The sequence below is a fragment of the Pollachius pollachius genome (assembly GCF_949987615.1).
Source record: "Pollachius pollachius genome assembly, chromosome: 7".
NCBI lineage: Eukaryota > Metazoa > Chordata > Actinopteri > Gadiformes > Gadidae > Pollachius > Pollachius pollachius.
In genome coordinates this window covers 12,761,728-12,781,200 of record NC_136940.1, presented here as the reverse complement: position 1 = coordinate 12,781,200, position 19,473 = coordinate 12,761,728, and the positions used below count along the sequence as shown (strand labels likewise).

Here is a 19,473-nt window from a genome sequence, read left to right as displayed (position 1 = left end):
TTGTTGTTTTTCTTTTCCTCGTAATTGTAACAAGACAAGCTGATATTTGTGCTAAAAGACTGTGAGACTGTGTTCTTAAGGTTTAAGTAAACAATGAAAATATTTTGCAGCTTATATGGAAAGTCTAATGAATAAGGGGACTTAATATTAAAGTATAGTGTCCATGTCCATGTAACACTGTGCTATAATTTGCAATTCAGTAAATGCCAATGGACGTTGATGTACTTGTTTTTGTTGTGGACCGAGCGGCCTTGACCTGTAAAGAGCCGCCCAGACACAGGTCTAGTCGTCAGGCACAGAGGTGGATGGCAGCAACAGACCCCAGTCTCAGCTCTGACACAGCAACAGCAGATGCTAATCATGTTTTGGTGATGAAGAAGTGGAGGGAGGAGGAAAATGGCCCAGATAATTATGTGCACTCGCTCACAGGGAGACATTGTACCTAGCTGTCGCTCTCTCTTTTTAGTTCCTTTCAGGACAGTTGGAGTGGACCTTATCTGAAGTAAAAGCTGAAGTAAAAACAAAAGAGGTTTGTTTATGAGAGAGAGAGAGAGATTGAGAGAGAGAGAGAGAGAGAGAGAGAGAGAGAGAGAGAGAGAAAGAGAGAGAGAGAGAGAGAGAGAGAGAGAGAGGCCCGCCCAGGCACGCACCCAACATCCACCGATGGGGATTTTCAACAACTATTATTCCCCCTCATGCATTCCTAAAAAGATAACAGCAAACAAATGTATGCAGGTTCAAGTGAAGTATTTTTCCGGCGTGTCTGGGCTGTCTCCCAGCATAGGCCTTGGGGTTGGGGGACGGGTTTGGGGTCAGAGAGGAGAGCATCGATCAAGATACACTTCAGATAGCAGTGTCAGTCCAGTAGATCAGTCCTAATCCTAACTTTAGAGAAGAAATAAAAGGGTAAATATAATTATATTAAATTGCCAAATTTTCACAATGTTGCCTTGTTTTCATTTGAATCAAGCTGACCAGTTTTTGATAAGAAACCCCAAGAGCCAAACAGAGCTCCTGGAGAAATGTTCACGGTTGCGTTCTGTGTCTCTTCACAATCACTAGCTAAGGTGGTAGAGTGATAATGGCCCACTGCTGAATCCCTGTTTCATTGACGTTGTTGAATGGTAAATGTGTTTATCATCCATACAGGGCCTTACAACCCGGCTTGAAACTCCTTTATAAGGTCTACAGAAGACTAATTTATTATTTGGTTTACTAAAGGTATTATTTTCTTTAAAAAAATCAACCTTGTTCTTCCCAACATACAGTCTTTAAATGTTATCACCTTTAAGAATGACGAATTATATTTATTTATTTGGTCTATGAGGGTTTACGTTCAGTGTCGCCTGTAAATAGTATACATATTTTAAGCTTTAAACGTGGCCAGGTCGAGAGAGGCGCTAGAGTCGCAGAGAGAAATGAAAGAGCGCGTGTTGCGTATGCACGTAGTGTGTGAGTAAGTGAGTGAGAGAGTAATATGAGGGTGCCAACGAGAAGCGGCGGTGGTGCAGTTGAGTAGAGAGGGAGGAGAGCCAAAGCGCAAGTCGACAGGCGTGACAGCGGACTATGGAGCAGATCCCGTTCGAGCCTAGCGAGTTCGAGCGAGAGGCAGCTTATCCCTTTCTCTTTTGCAACTAATGTGCTGAAAACTGTAGTAATTACTGGCTGAAAAGGAATGGCTGATCCTCTGCGGAGGACTATACTTGCGAAACTTCGGGGAAAGAAATTGAAGAAAGGAGCGTCAGCCGGTGGTGGATACGGTTGTTCGGCTGCTACTGCAAAGAAGGACGGGGAAGGTAAAGACATAGTACTTCTGCAACAGCAAAACAGTGAGACTGACTCGATATTCTTTATAACCGAGCTGGACTGTGGACCGGCGACTGAAAGAATGAGTACCTACGAGAATTTTGACAACGGGGCGTTAGTAGAAGTCGGGGGGTTTCTGTTCCGGGAGTCGAAACGTGTGGTGCTTGTCCCCGCAAGTGCTTGTCCCCGCTACGAGGTTTCTAGTCGTCGCATGAACCCCAGTAGCGAGGAGAGAGAGCAGACCAGCAGCAGGGGTAGATATCGGGTTAATGAGGAGCTCCTGGGGGTTCCACTTCAAAGAGGTGTGCAGTTTTGGGACTATGGTAAGGATACGATCCTTCAGGAGCCATATTCTTTAGGCAAAGCGGTGCTGCCCAGCGGGGATTGCGTCGCAGATCTGCACACACCGGGAAAACACTTTCCGCGGAAGTACAGCGTAGGCGATTCAATTGGTTTTGGGGAAAACCACAACCATCACGTCTCCCATACACTATTAGACTCAAATAGTACAGAAGTTGTCGATGCCGCCAGCATCTCTGACCTCGATACAGACAGCGTATGTTTGGACAAAGAAGCAAGAGTTCACAGATATGGAAGCAGCAGTCGTTGTTTAGGAATGCAGCACATGGCGGAGAGTGTTGTGGCTGTAAACCAGCGTCGACATAACGCCGATTCTAATTATGACAATAACCGACCTATAAATACAAAATCTGCAACGTGCACCACACTCATGAATCCAACTTGTGACCCAAGCTATTGCCTCACAGGAAGTAATACCGAGGAGACCATTTTAATCAGAAACATTGAGAGCTATGAAAGCTCAGAGTTCTCCGGCAACATCAGGTTGATCAACCTTCAGAGCCCAACCTATTTCCCTACGGAATCAGAAATAAACATGTCATCGCTTTGCGCAACAGAAGGGTCCCCCATTCGCCACTCTTTGGACAGTGAAGACGAGGACTACTACGATAACGAAATACTGCCCTTTTACGAAACTGTGAGAAATGGTGCAAATGAGATGACACGTGGGAAGAACCATGAAGAGGTCCAGAGCAGGAAGGATAGAGGCCAGGGGGTGAGGGACATCAGCATCCAAGAGACCGACCGGCTCCGCAGCCAGCTGAAAGAGGCCTATTACCTCCTCATCAATGCCATGCATGATATCAACCTGGATGTGCAGCAGCAGCAGCATAGTGATGTTAAGAAGCAACAGACATACTCCTCTAGCAGCAGCCCCTCCAGGGACAGCCTGTGCTCCAGGCTCTCGGTAAAGAATATGGACAGCGACTCCTGGTCGTCGGGCGGGGACCAAAGCCCCCAGCGGTTGTCTGACTCCAACCCCAACCTGCTCTGTGTCAGCGGGACGCCTGGGTCCTGGTGCGGGGGCAGCAGCCCCCTGGACAGTGGCAGCCTGGGGAACCTACTGTCCATCACCAGCTCCTCGGGACCGCCCATACCACGCTCGGCTAGCGACGGCGCTATCAGCTATCGCCACTGTAGAAGAGGGCCTGTGGCCATGTGTGAGGGCGCAGCCGAAAGCGGGAGTCCTGATGTGTGTGAGGACTTGGCTGTGGTGGAGCCTACGGGGCCAGAGGTTCAGAAGGAGGGAGAAGGAGGCCACCAGGCTGCTAACCAAGAGGCCACCAGCAGCAATGAGCAGCCTCAGGACAATGTGGGCGATGCATGCCGGATGCTGAAGGCGAGCGGGGGCTCCTTCGCCAGCCTCACAGGGTCATCCGACAACAACAACGCAGACACCCCCCTGCCCGATGCCCCCAAGGATCCCATGGGTGCACAGACTCTGGCTGCCGCCACCTGCGCCTTGGCTAGACAGGGTCACCACCATGGTGTCACGGTGAACAAGATGCAGGAATGGATGCATAAGGGCCGCCTGCTGTCGTCAGAGATGAAGCAGCGCATCGAGGGTTCGTCATCATCCTCCTCGTCTACCTCATCCTCCAGCCCACCAGCGGGGCACAAGGCATGGGAGCAGGAGGCCATTCGTGGGGCCCACAGGGTGAAACCGCTGGGTCACGGCGGGGACAAGCCGGTTCCCAAGTCCCCCCGGCAGTCCACTGCGTCGTCGCCACAGCAACATCCAGGTAGGAGGGCTCCCTCATGCGGGCCCCGAAACCCCGGGGATTCAGTTCATACAAAGCACCCCCTCCTCTTCGTCTGATCACTCCTTCATCCTCCTTCATACATAGCCAAAATCATCTGGTGGACGACACCCCCCTTCCCTCTCTTCTTACAGCCCCCCCCCCCCCCCCCCCCCCCCCCCCCCCCCCCCCCCCCCCCGTCTCCTCCCTCTTGGATGGAGAGCAAAGCGATTGTGTCTCTCAGCGTTATCTTGCTTGGTTTTTGTTTGTCTGAATTTCTAACAAGGCGGTGGGGTCTTTCTTTTCGTCCTCTTCCTCCTCTTCTTAACTCATTTAGGTCGATGTTTGGGTTAACTCTGAAATGATAAGAGCTTAGGGTATAGAATTAGTCACAATCCTAATATAATAACGACTAACTCCCGCCGTCTAGATAATAATGGTGGTGGGTTTGATATTTTTAATGATTGTTGATTATGCATTGCTCTTTTTTTTAAGTGAGAATCAAATTAACAAAAAGCATCTGTATCATGAAACCCAGAGAAAAGCATTATCCATGTTATGGCTTCATTATATACAATCTAAAACCTATTAAGGATGGGTCAGAATATTCGATTATTTCGATTATTCATTCCCGAGGGTAAAAATCGATTTTTAACATTTGGACCGTTAACATTTTTTTCCCATTCAAATATAACGTTTTTCACAAGCCATAACTTTGTTTCCCTGGTAACGCCTGAGGGTTTGACTAATACCTGGAACTATCATTACCTTCCCGTAAGGTTCTTATGCAACGGAAACGTTGTTCACTCCTCCACCTATATTTTCTGTCAGTGAGGTTAATAAAATAAACTAAATGTAAGGATGGAGACATCTGGAAATATTGGTGATGCCATGAATTTTCTTGCCATGAATATACGCTAACCTCTAAACAAATATTTTTTTAAATATACTAGTCTGTAAATGGACGTGTGTGTGCGTGTGTGTGCAATTAGTTTGAGGCATGCGTAAATGGGACAGGCCAGTGGACAGTGGTTGTTGACTGTCAGCATGCTATGCAGCTATAATAGGAGCTAGAATGGGATCTGGGAAGAATGGCATCGCAAGGCCTCTGCTGCCAGTCGGCTGGTGTGTGGATCGGGCCAGAAAACCTCTCTCTCTGTCTCTGTCTCTGTCTCTGTCTCTGTCTCTTTCTCTCTCTCTCTCTGCCCCCACCCTCCTCTGTCTCACTGAACTGTCCCACAGCTGTAGACAGTAGAATCCCATAGTGGAGAGGGGAGCCACTGGAAAAAAATATTGAAAGAATAAAGGGAGAGACGGGCTGGCCACAGCAATCCCAGTGGGATTCAAGGGTTGAGATTCAATGCGATTCTGGCAATCAGGTTGAAACGGTAAACGTGTAGCAAGGATATTAGCATATGAATGTGTGCCTAAAGGAATGTATGGCACCCTCAAAGAAGCTCCATAGGCCTTCAGACCACAGCAGAAAATATACTTGCATGCATCACTTATCAAAGGAGAAGTGCCTAAAGATTGTTTCCAGGAAGCAATTTCTGTGAATCTAAGAATCAAAGCCGCAACCCATAGTTAGAAATAGTATTTTCACAACATTGGAAATGTTTAAATATTTGTCTTAGTGCTGCTTTCTTTCTTTCTTTCTTTCTTTCTTTCTTTCTTTCTTTCTTTCTTTCTTTCTTTCTTTCTTTCTTTCTTTCTTTACTCCCTGACGTTTTACTTCCCTCCGTTATGTGCTCCAACCATCTGTTTAATTCAGGTCAGGGGTATTGGAGGAACCCTAACCCTAGAACTCTTTCTTTCCCACACACAGGGTGGTCAGGGTAGGGACTAGGGTGGCAAAGGGGTGGAAAATGTCCGGTAAATTTCCGGAAACTTTCCGGTAAATTACCATGGGTAGTTAAGCTTGGGAATTTTGGAAATATTGAAAAGGGTAATTTAATCGAACTGTATCATATCCAAGCATAAATATATATTTCTTGTTATAAGTAGACACACCATGCAAAATAACACAAAACATTTTTTTTAGCAGATTTATTTGTTAGTAGAACTTTAACAAGTTCAAATTATTTTATTCTTTCCTTGAAGAACAAAAACATGAAATTTGAGTTAAATATGCTCTGGGCTCAAAAGTGTGGTACAGGGTTCTAGAAGTTACAGTGCACATGTGATGGAGGAATGCACAGTGCATGTAGGGGGCGTGGTGGTCTCAATAGCCCTGCAGTAAGCAGAGTGATTGAGGAATAGCATAGATATTCAAGTTAACTTGCATGAAATCTGGTTGTGTTAGTCAAGATTATGCTGAAATATATTTCTCCTAACTATATTCAAGTCCCCTGTAAGAGCCAACCTACATTTTTGTAAATCTTTGTTTATTCCCATAAATTCCTGTTAATTCCCGTTAATTCCCTTTGGAAAGTTTTCAACTTTGAGAATTCCAGGAATTTTGCAACCCTAGTAGGGACAAGGGGCTCAGAAAGAGGTTCATGATTTAGCCTGTCTACTAGCTTGTTCTGTGTAGTGTATTTGTGTTTTGTGCAGTATACGTGCGCATGCAAATCCAAATGTTTCTCAAAATATGTATATTTTAAATAAAAGGGCATCATTGCTTTTGGTGACGATGTTCCCCAAATTTGGTATATTGAAATGCTACCTTCAGATCAATGCATCACAGAGAAGTAGTCAAATATCTTCACAGAATGTGACATGACATGACATTCCTTTTTACGTAAGGTCCAGCTTACTATGTACCTACATTATCTTAAAATAAGAGATTCTCCAAACCTTTTAATGTGAGAGAGAAATTACAAGCAATTCACTCAACATTATTTTTTGAATGGGTTAAACTTTAAACTGCTTGTCCACTGGGACCTAAATAAGGCTTGGAAGTGTACTGTAGTGGAATGATGTGGGAGAACGGCTGTAAATCTAAAGCTGTGGTCTGGAATGCTGTACTTGTTGTAGCATGCTTCCTCTTCCAGTTATGAAAGACCCCTCAGAGAAGATGGCATGTTGACAACAATTTTGTGTGAATCAGCCTCTTGCCAACTATATGTTACCAGAACTCAGAGCTCTGATGTGATTAAATATTTCAAAACAGGCAGAGAAACCAAAATTCTCATAATTTTGCCAGGATTAATGGCTAGCTCAGCAAACTTCCTGCTCATAAGACCCACTTGAGCATGATCATCTATAATAAATGGGCATATTCCCATTAGTATAGGGTTTCCACCCCAGTCCTGGGTAAAGGTAAAAGCTCAAATGATCTTCATGACATAACCTATTTAATAAAGTAATGTCTAACGACTACAATGGCTATATTGTGTTGCGTATTAAATTCAGCATTGCATTAAATCACAAGAGCTGCAGTGAAAGTTGTTTTATACACTATTTCCTAAACAATATTATTGACAAATGCAGCCTCCACAAAGGGAGTAACTCAACCAATTCAAGGGTAAAGTCTCCATTCTGTTGTGGAAAGAGGAAAACCAAGGGTTTAAGGGATTTTGGAAGACTGGAGATGACGGCAATTATGGCCAGTCAATTGCTGCATGGTTGAAGTCTTAATGAAGTCGCCTTGTCAAACACGGGGAAAGCAACCCTTAAGCTCAGAGGGTTTGTTTAATAATAATAATAATAATTCATTATATTTATGTATTACACTCCGTTCACTTGCATGGGCCCTTCACAACTTCAACTTCAGCGTCTTCGGTTGCTAAGCGTCGTCAACGTCTTTGGCGGATTATTTCTCTGCTGATCAACACTACGAATGCTGGTGACAAATAAATTGTAAAACGACACAATGTGAAGTTAGTATTTCGTTTTGGCAAGTATCTGTGTAATAAGCGGGATAATGTATAGAACGTCACCGGTCATTATCGAAAATAAGCCCCTTCAGGGCGAAGCAAGACACCTCCGCTGCGCTTCGGTGTCCTGTTCGCCCTGTCGGGACTTATTTTCCCGAAAATGACCGGCGTTCTATACATTATCCCTTACGTAGTGCTTTTCAATTACCCAAAGACGCTTACAGTGAAGCGGGGGGGGGGGGGGGGGACCTAACGCACCACTTTCAGGACAAATTAACCTCAATAGATCTCTCTCTGTCTCTTTCTCCCTATTCTACTCGGTAAACAGTGATCAAAGTTGAAACTGCTTTTGTAAATTCCTTCTTTGTAATTTTTATCCTATTCTCTTGTACGATGTTTAACATTTTCATTAAATTACACATTTTTGAACGAATTAATACATTATGGTAAACATTATTTGATGTCATGTTTGATTTGAATCAGAATGGTTGGTTGAGGTCTGACTTGAACCAGCGAGCCCATGGTCATGACTCATGAGCAGTGTTTGTAATAATACAGTTTAAAAGAACGGCGTTAGGTAAGGCTGTTATTTTTTCAGTAATGGGGTAATCTAACTAATTACGGTTTCCGTTGTTACAATGCCGTTTCCGTTACTGTACGTTAAATACGCTGTGTTACTATGAATTGATTGAATAAACTGCGTAATCCGAACGCACCCCTGGCTCCAAACACAAATTGCTAGTGAGGAGACCGGATGGGTTAGCAACGAGATAAGCGATTATGATTGGCTAAGGCCAATCGTATTCATTTAACACATTAAGGACAAGTGAAAACTGCTCAGAAAAATCCAAATTCATTGACATGTAGCAACTTTTTTTACAGTAATGCAAAAAGTTACTTTCCCTGGTAACTAGTTACTTTTATTATAGAGTAATTCAGTTACTAACTCAGTTACTTTTTGGAACAAGTAGTGAGTAACTATAACTAATTACTTTTTTAAAGTAACGTTCCCAACACTGGTCATGAGTCTGACGCCATAACACTACACTAAAGGCCATGGACATGTAGACGGCAAAGGGCAGATTACAGTTTATTTGAGAATAAAAGTTTGTGGAAGTATGGTGAGCTTGGTCGGTATGGAAATATGACAATGCAGTGTTTCCCCTAGGATGGAGTTGCAGTGGAGGTGAAATGTTTTTTTTTTCGCACGCCAATTTTTTTGTGTGCTCGCAAAGCGCACCCTGCCGGGAGGTTTCTATGTGTATGCCGGCAACATTCATACAGTACATTTGTGCACAGTAATAAGCAGGGGAAATAAGGAGAGATTGAACATATTACAAGTATAATCTTTAAAACCATTATTTACATTTGTTTAACAAAAAATATTTTATATCAACAACCACCCTATACAGTAAAATCAAATAAACCAAACACTACAACAATTGAAAACGTCTGTGCCTCAAACCAATGCATCTTCCCACTCCCTCCCCTCTCCCCATCAAAAAGGTTGTAGTAGGACCATAAAGAGGCCATGCCTCTATTTAACAAGTTTCGGGGCTCTAGAGTCAATGGCGACGCTACTGAAATTATTGCTAAAAAAAAGTATATCGACATTTTTGCTAAAAAGAAATTCCTTAAAAATAAGTAGAGATATATTTGTCAAAACTTAAGGTTGCAGTAAGACCATCAAGAGTCCATGCATATGGAAAACGTTCTAGGGACCTAGAATCAATAATGGCAACGCTATTGAAATTGTTCCTAAATAAAAAATCCTCAAAAATAACAAGAGATATATTTTTCAAAACTAAAGGTTGTAGTAGGACCATAAAGAGGCCATGCCTATATGGAACAATTTTTTTGGGCTCTAGAGTCAATAATGGTGACGCTATTGAAATTGTTGCTAAATAAAAAATCCTCAAAAATAAGGAGAGATATATTTTTCAAAACTAAAGGTTGAAGTAGGACCATGAAGAGGCCATACCTCTATGGAATAAGTTTTGGGGCTCTAGAGTCAATAATGGCGACGCTATTGAAATTTTACCATTGTGGTCGTTTTCAGTTTTGCACTTTGCAGATGGTCCCTAAACTCGCGGCTGAAAGCCGACAGCGCGTAGAATCCAATGCAATTCACCGTTCGCTAAAGACGGCTCTTTTGGATGAAAACAATGTTGTAGCTGGTTCTCTGGGTTACTACACTCATTTGTGTCGCAACAATGTTTCACTGATGGTCTATTGAACCGCATAAAGAAGACTACAACCAAACGCAAACAGAACCCCTTTCCGTTTCCGGCCAACAAGCAATGATTCTCGGAGGTTTTCTAGTCCGCTGAGCTATGAGCCAGAGATCTAATGTTATGGATTGTACATATTTATAATTTGAAATTCGTCTCAGCCTTTATACCACAGATACTCTAGGGTCTATAGCATATAACCGCGTTGTCTGATTACAGTTTAATTCATTTTTCACTATTTAACAGCTCTCGTTTTGAAGAATAATCACCGTGCCATTCGTTTCGATGGGAATCGCGACGGTTAACCATGAGATAACCATGGCAACCGGTCTAACAAACGGCGTTCTGCGAGCGCATCCGCCGTGTTGATAAACTAATAACCCCCCTATTGAACGAAGTTAAACCCAGTGAGCGTGCCGTTCACAGACACCAGAATGAACAAGTTCACAGTAACGTTCATCAGGCAGTAATACACTACGTTCAGTTTACGTTCGCCCAAAATATGAACGAGTTCATGAACTATCGTTCAATGAACGCGTTCAGGCACAACACTGGATCTGAGCATATTGGTCAGACTTTGAAAGTTGTTCATTATGACGAATGGTGCATGTATAACAAGTTTTATACATATTGCACTTTCCTAGTGGACATGGCAGCCTGTTGAGTATGTTGCACTTCAAAGGCTTGTTATAGCGCCACCAAAAAGGCTTGTTGTAGCCCCACCTAGGGCTGGGCGATTAATCGAAATTCGATTTCGATTTTATCGTCAAACAATTACAAAATTAACATAATCAAGTTTTAGATTTTTTAATTATTAATTTTATTTATTTTATTTTTCATGTTTTATAGAAAGTGGATACAGAACAGCTGGATAAATATCTGTACATTATTTTAGATTTGAACATTTTCTTTTGGACCATTTTGTGTACTTTTTTAAGGTGAAATTTCTAAGTTCTCAGCTACTAAGTGTTTTTGAGAGAGACATGCTGAATAAATACATCATGTTTTCAAACTCCAAAAATAATCGTTTGAATAATCGTGATTTTAATATTGACCAAAATAATCATGATTATGATTTTTTTTTCCATAATCCAGCAGCCCTAAATTCTGGCCCATCCCTCAAGATGAATCCCTTGTTATCCCTTACTCATTTCACGAGTACTATAAGCCTGCCAATTTTCATAACTTTTGACATATCGTTTTTGTATATAAATGAAAAATAATACTCACGATTACAATAGGTTTCCTATGGTTTTGTAGGACTTATAATAATAATAATAATAATAATAATAATAATAATAATAATAATAATAATAATAAGGTAATAAAAAACACAAACAATTACAATAGGTTGTCTCACACTTTTGTGCTTGGCCCCCTAATTAAAGCTGCAAGCAGCATTTTACGGGGGCCAAGCCTAAAGCAGACCAGCAAGACCCTGATCGACCATTAAGTCCCTAAGAGACCATGAAGACCCTGATAGACGAATAAAAGAATATGTTTATTGCCATTTGCACAGGTACAAGACAGTACAGGTACATTGGGATTCTTGAATCTCCCTGAGTCAGCTTCTTCAATAAAAAAAATATATACATATATATATATATATATATATATATATATATATATATATATATATATATATATATATATATATATATATAAATAGGATAGCATTATAACAAGAAAAAGTGTAGTAGAAAAGTATAAGAATAAGTGGTAGTAGCAGCTAAGTCATTAAAAATACCCTGTACAAAAGCTATATAGTGTCTTAAAGCAAGATATAATACAATATAATAACAATAAAATAACAAAGGGGAACACTTGAGATGAGATGAGACACATATTTTCCCAATATCTAATTGCACTGTTTAAGGTTAATATTGCACACTTGTATTGCACTGTAGAACAGTAGAACTGTACACTGGGATGAGATGAAACACACATGAGGTTATTGCACACAAAATGTTCACATTATATTACGTTATTGCACTGTTTAAGGTTAACATTGCACACATATTGTACTATGAGGTCATCAACTGTCCAATTAGTCTGTGGGGTGAAGTACTTCCCTCCCATCTTAATGTCCTGTGCTACAAGTCTCACAGCAGCAGGAAAAAAGCTGTTGTGGTAGCGGGCCTTGTGGGTGGAGATGCTCTCTGGCCTGTGATGTTGCAGGTTATAGCCAGAGTTCTTCCATCTGAACAGAGCATGACCTGGGTGATGTTTGTCCTTGAGGATGCTCTGTGCTTTCCCCTTGCAGCGCTGTGTGTACAGTGTGTCCATGGAGGGTAGGTTGGAGCCAGTGATTCTCTCTGCAGTCTTTATGACCCGTTAAAGTGATTCCCTCCCAGACAGTGTGGTGTTTCCGAACCACACCATGATGCCACTGGAGAGGATGCTTTCAACGCGTCCTCTGTAGGCCTGGGTGAGGGGCTGACCTTTAAGTCCAGTCTTCTTCAGCAGCCTGATGAAGTAAAGCTGCTGCTGTGCTTTCTTAACTGTTTTAGCAGTGTTTTGGGCCCAGCTCAGGTTATCCGCAATGTGAAGACCAAGGAACTTATAGTTGTCAGCCCGCTCCACCACCGTCCCCTTGATGGTGAGAGGCTATAGAAGGGGGGCTTTCCACAATTAGAGAGCTAATTGTCCACAATTAGCTCCTTTGTTTTGTCTAGGTTTAAAACTAAGTTGTATTCCTCCCCATAGACAGTGACTCTGTGAACTAGCTCCCTTTAAGAGGACTCATCCCTCCCTCTGATGAGGCCAAGGATGGTCATGTCGTCTGCGTATTTAACGATGATGCTGTTATTGTCCTGGGGGGAGACAAAGTCATGTATACAGTGAGAAAAGTTTTGGGGTGAGGCAGCAGCCTTGGGGGGTTCCTGTGCTGACTGTGAGCTCAGCAGAAACCTTTGTACCAATCCTCACCACCTGTGGTCTGTCTATAAGGAAGTCCAGGATCCAGTTGCAGGTGGGTGTCGCTACTCCAAGGTCTGCCAGCTTCCCAATCAGCTTCATTGGCCGAATTGTATTAAAGGCGGAGCTGTAATCCAAAAAGAGGAGGCGTGCGTATGTGTTGCTGGTGTCCAGATGTTCCAGTGTGGAATGGAGTGCCAGGGCCACGGCGTCGTCCACTGATCTGTTGGTGCGGTAAGCAAACTAGGCGGTCTACAGTGTCTGGAATCACAGAGTTGAGTGTAGGACCAGCTTCTCCAGACACTTCATGGCCACCGACGTGAGTGCCACTGGCCTGAAGTCATTCATTGTGGTTGTATTTGGTTTCTTAGGGACTGGAACTATGACTGATGATTTAAAGGTGCGTGGGACGGTTTCCTGCCTGAGAGAGATGTTGAAGATGTCTGTGTACACCTCTGCCAATTGTTCAGTGCAGGCTTTTAGGACTCTGGGTGCCACCTATGAAGGTATTATTGCAGCAAAAGTCTTTAGCACCTGTAACTGCAGATTTTGTAGTCACAAATGTGTCATAAATATTTATTTGTCATGTGTACCCTAAAGTCACAAATCTGTAACAGTACATTTGATGTCAAAAATATTTTTTCTGCCATTGTAAACACTAAATAGGGTCTACAAGTTCACAAGTCTGTGTTACAGGTGCACAAATCCTATCCTGTGCATCACAACTTCAAAGAGTCATGCATTTGACACTATTGCTACAATCATTGCAGTGCAGTTGGTGCAAAACACATTCACACACCCGTGTTTCATAATCTGAGAACATGCACAAAATTTGTGCATTCGTAAACCCAAATGTGAACTAATGCATCAGAAGTTGCACATCTGGGAAATATTTCCTCAGAAATGAAATTATATAGATAGCTATGTTCAATGAGCATTTTAATGAGCGAGCACAAGTCCATCGATACAACTGCTCGAATCTGCTGCTATGAGTCTCAGCTGTTGTTTTTCTTGCAGATACTTTTGCAACACGTCTATGTGGTACAAGTGTAGCAAAAGTGATTTGTATCCGTATGAAGCAGAGCGTCCATGGGCGGCACAAAATTGCAGCATTAACCAATGAAAGTCGCCGGCAGGGGGTGCATTTTTCAAACTACACTGGGACCATCCAAGCAAACTCTTACTTTCTGGAGTCTTGAAAGTAGACGAGGGCATCCTACATAACGGAGTTGGGTATCTTACATTATGTCAAATTAAATTACTTAGTTCAACTGAATTCCCCCCAAATTATTGCATTTACATGCCGCAAGTGTCCTTCAATGTTTTTTAATGGTCTGATTGGATAGTCCCAGTGTAGTTAAAAAAATGCACCCCTTGTCAGCGACTTTCATTGGTTACTGCTGCAATTTTGTCCTGCCCACGGACGCTCTGTCTGCCTCATACGGATACAAATCACTTTTGCTACACATGTACCACCTAGACGTGTTGCAAAACTACCTGCAAAAAACCCCAGAGCTGAGACTTGCAGGAGCAGATTTGAGCAGTTGTAACGATGGACTTGTGCTGTAGCTTTGTGGGGGTTCACCTTCTTCAGAGCCTGAAGGACTTGTGTTTGTGTTACTTGTAGTGTGGTCTCCTCTGTGTTGTGGGGGGACTTTATAGGGGTATTGCTGTTCTGTCTGTTGAATCTGCCATAGAAACTTTTCAATGTGTCTGGAAGGGTGGAGTCACAAACTTCAACTCTGTTTGTGTTACTTCTGTAGTTGGAGATGGACTGTATTCCCTGCTACATAATCCTTGTGTTGTTGTCCCTGAAGCTGCTTTCAAGTTTTTGGGAGTATGTTATTTTGGCCGCTCTGATGGGCTTCTGTAGCTCGTACCGAGCATGCTTATACTCCACGGTGTCCCCTGACTTGAAAGCTGCACACTGGCTCCTGATCTTCATGCGTATATCTGCATTGAACCAGGGCTTTTGATTAGGAAACATACAAATGGTCCGGGAGGGAATACAAATGGAGGTGCACCAGTCTATATAGCTGCTTACAGTGTTTGTGTATTCATCAATGTTTGTTGTGGCTTCCTTAAAAATATTCATGTCAGTGGCCTTAAAACAGCCCTGCAGTTCAGCCAGTGCACTGTCAGTCCACATCTTCAAAGTTTTGACTGTGACTGGGTTTGATTTCAGTTTTGTGATGTAAGTGGGCCGTAGCAAGACTGCTACGTGGTCAGACTTTCCAAAGTGAGGTTTGGGGACAGCAGCATACGCATTTTTGATGTTACTGTAGCAGTGATCCAATGTGTTGTTACCCCTGGTGGGGAAGTTAATGAGCTGGTGGAGTTTGGGCATATACGTTTTCGAAGGTTACAGTGATTAAAATCCCCTGTGATAATAAAAGCAGCTTCTGGGTATGAGTTCTCATGTCTTGAGATCATGTCGTGCAGTACTTTGAGTGCTTTGTCCTCGTTAGCAGAGGGGGGGATATACACTGTACTCAGTATAATGCACTGCAGTTCTCTAGGTAGGTAAAATGGTCTGCACTTTATGGTAATAAACTCCACGTCTTCAGTACATAACTGCGATATTACTGTGTTGTTGGTGCTCCAGGACTTTTTGACAAGACTCGCTGTCCCACTCCTGCGGGTTTTGCCGCAGTCCGCAGCCTTCACGCTTCACAGAAACATAGCACAGAGCAGTCCTGAATGTAGCTCTGCGTAGCCATCCTACTGAGAAGATCGTCCATTTTATTTCCCAGCCACTGGAAGTTGGCGAGAAGTATTACCGGGAGGGTTAGCCTACCCTTGCAAACGAGGTATCAGAGTCTTCGTTCCACGCCGCCCCGTCTGCCTCGCCTCCATGTCGGTGTCGGGGTGCCAGGCAAACCCCCGGTTGCGGCCTGGCCCTGCGTTGTTCCTGCATGAAGATGTAGCTCCGGGAAGGAGTCGAGGAGTTTGGCGTTAAAATGTCCTTTGTGATTCATCTCACCAAGCTGTACCAGTGTCGCCCGTTCATACTTGACACTAGCCGTATTGTACCGCACATTAAACAAAAGAAAACAAAACAATAACACGAAAACTACGAAAAACTTGACTCGGAGAGCTACGCTATGTCGCACACAGGGGAGCGCCATCTTAATAGATTGCGCAGATGGCACAGTCTTAATAGACCATTAAGACTGTGACGCAGACCATAAAGACCCAGACAAAGACCATTAAAACCTTTTTTTGTTTGCAGGCAGTTGACAATGCTGGAATAGCCTCAGCTTGGATCTGCTGATGGGCGCACAAACTTCCACGACTGGCTGAGGAGTAATTAGTCTTTAAAGTTTTCAATTGATCACTTTAGTACCCCCTATAGTCCTATTTTGATGAACTTTAGCCCGGTTAACCTTCCCCTATGCTTCTTTTAGGACACCAAGCTTGGTTATTAACCTTGCCTTTTGGCACCTAACATTGGTTAGCGTCTATTTTGTTACAGGTTCATTTGCTCAACTTGAGGAGAAACAACTGTCTACAGGATTTCATGACTGTAGGTAAAAGGGGTCAGGAAATATGTCCGTCCAAAGTATGCATTTTCAGTTAATGTTATAGTGCCCCCTATGGGCAAATCTGGATACAATTTGGAGTGGTTGCATTTTCAGTTAATTCTTATAGCGCTCGCTATCGTATGATCAAGATACAATTTGGAGAGATTCATCGTTTAATGATTATTGGGTTAAGTAAAATTTGGACTATTTTGAGGCTCTGGCGGACATGTTGTTTTGTCAATCGACTTTATCTTACTTGAGCAGTTAGAACTAAGTTGGTCCCGCTCAAATCAAACATTCCGTCGAGGAACTGTGGTCATTTTAGTCAGAGGCCATGCCCATCTCGATGCCATGCCCCAACTTTTTCATTGGACTCAAGATCATAGGAGTCCATCTTGATGTTTAAATCAGCATTTAGGTCATTACAAGTTTTAAACCACACCCTTTTCAGAAGTCAATGGCTCCTGGGTTCTTTAATCTTTATTGTACAGACTTCCCCTTATGTCAGATTGAAGAAATTGGTTTTCATGGTGGTTCATAGATGATACTGTATTTGTAAAGGTTTCTTGTCAAAAAACCTAGGATCCTTTGGGAATTTTGTGTTATTAACAAAGTTCAAGTTTGAATTCAAGATGGCCGTAAATCTATCCAAAGGAAATCATACATTAATGTATGATTTCACATGGTTTTAAAGTGAGGGAGGAAGGACTGTGCGCTAGGTTTCCATTGGCCTGCTTGCACTGATAGTGGCATAAGTATGTGACATTCAAGTTGTTTCAGGGTGTTTTGGTGAACTACAAAATAGCAGGATGGGATAATTATGTGAATTGATACAAATCGACCAGTGGCAGCATTGGACTTTGAAAGCTGGTGGGCAGCATGTCTTGGACTACAAGGGTAGAAGGAAAGGATGCAGAGCCACTTAGTCAAATCAGGCCTACTCTTGATGTGTAAAACTAAATAAAAAAACGTGGGCCTATCATTGGGCTATTGGTTGTGATTTGGCTATGTTTATTTTCAGCTGCAATACAAGTGATTCCATTTAAAATGCATCATGCTCTGAATCATTCACTATTATCCTTTCCACAATATCAAACAGAACGGTCAGAGTAACAAACAATTAAAAGAACAACAAGAACATTATTTCACAACTATTTACATGGGCTGTAAGCCTAACATTGTGTGAGGAAAATGTGGATGTTAATGGATGTTTCAGAATGTTGGTCATGGTGTTAAGCCAATTAAGATTGAGGGACTTAATTTATAGATCAAGTCAACCCTCCTCGCGGGCTCTGCAGCTGCCGCGGGCAGCCCGGCCGCTGGCTCCGCAGCCTGGCCACGGGCAGCCCTGCCCGGCCGCGGGCTCCGTAGGCAGCCCTGCCCGGCCGCGGGCTCTGCAGGCAGCCCTGCCCGGCCGCGGGCTCTGCAGGCAGCCCTGCCCGACCGCGGGCTCCACAGCCCGACCGCGGGCTACGGAAATGTCAATATAAGCAAACAGAGCCGCGCTGTACCACAACGAACAGAAACGCACCGCTCGGTGGAAACGAGACATTCGACTGAGTGTGTACATTGGTTCTCGTAACATAGACTTGAGGGGATAAACCCTTCCTCCGGGCTGCTCCACAGCCAGGACTCCTGCTTATTGGTTCATAGCGCAACCAGGGCTTCAGCCTATTCGTGAATAGACATAGGCGGGATCCAGATCCCTTAGCTAGTCACACCCACCCAGAGGAGGACTTTCCTCCTCTCTCCCATTTAACCCCATGTTATTCACCAGCCGCCAACACTTTCGGGGAAATGAATGGGAGTCAATGGAGGCTGAGGAAGGAACGTCCTCCCTGAAGTAATTGTCAATAGGTGATAGGGGGTGCTAATGTCCCTTTACCCAGGAAAACGAACATAACATATACAAAGGCATTAAAGTAGTCCTATTTAAGGTCATTAATTCATTAAAGTAGTCCGGACAATCTACCTTTTTTATTCTCAACAATGTTAAGGAGGATCTTCCTACCTCTTCTCACTGGAGAAGCCTACACTGGTGTGAACAAAATTTCATGACTTGTTTAAAGTTAGCATTTTTGGACTATTGCTATAGCACCACCTTGGGCCAATCAGTGTAATATTTCTTCTCTGTTAATCTTGAGTCAGCCTCTACAGCTGTAGAAAGTTTCATAAAAGCATGCGAGCGGTTTAGGCTGTGTAAGTCAAACGTGGCGGAATAATAATAAAAACACTAACGATTACAATAGGTTGCCTTTGCACTTTGTGCTTGGCACCCTAATAATAATAATAATAATACAAACGATTATAATAGGGTTCCTACTGTTTCGTAGGATCCCTAATAATACTAACGAAAACAAATGGGTTCCTACAGTTTCTTAGGACCCCTAATGACTCACTCACAATCATACACCGGAACACAGGCATAGACGTATCCCTGTAGATTAACTTTTCATCAAGTGAGAATATAATTATATATATATATATATATGTGTGTGTGTGTGTGTGTGTGTGTGTGTGTGTATATATATATATATATATATATATATATATATATATATATATATATATATATATATATATATATATATATATATATATATATATATATATATATATATATATATATAATGTGTGTGTATATATATATATGTGTGTGTATATATATATATGTGTGTGTATATATATATATATGTGTGTGTATATATATATATGTGTGTGTATATATATATATGTGTGTGTATATATATATATATGTGTGTGTATATATATATATGTGTGTGTATATATATATATATATATGTGTGTGTATATATATATATGTGTGTGTATATATATATATATATATATATATATATATATGTGTGTATATATATATATATATATATATATATATATATATATATATATATATATATATATATATATATATATATATATATATATATATATATATATATATGCCAGAGCAGCACACTGTCCTTTCGGTGACTGCCCAGCAGTGTTGGGAACGTTACTTTAAAAAAGTAATTAGTTATAGTTACTCACTACTTGTTCCAAAAAGTAACCGAGTTAGTAA

At 42.3% G+C, this 19,473-nt stretch overlaps 1 protein-coding gene across 1 annotated transcript in view; it reads left to right on the top strand.

Moving 5' to 3' along the window:
* The first annotated feature begins 1,532 nt into the window (after nt 1-1,532).
* The window catches only part of syde2 (synapse defective 1, Rho GTPase, homolog 2 (C. elegans)), a 78,338-nt gene continuing 60,397 nt past the window's right edge, over nt 1,533-19,473 (top strand). Inside the window, exon 1 of the mRNA XM_079739158.1 lies at nt 1,533-3,908. Within this exon, the coding sequence (XP_079595284.1) occupies nt 1,676-3,908 (2,233 nt within the window). The 5' untranslated portion in view covers nt 1,533-1,675. The remainder of the gene's footprint in view (nt 3,909-19,473) is intronic.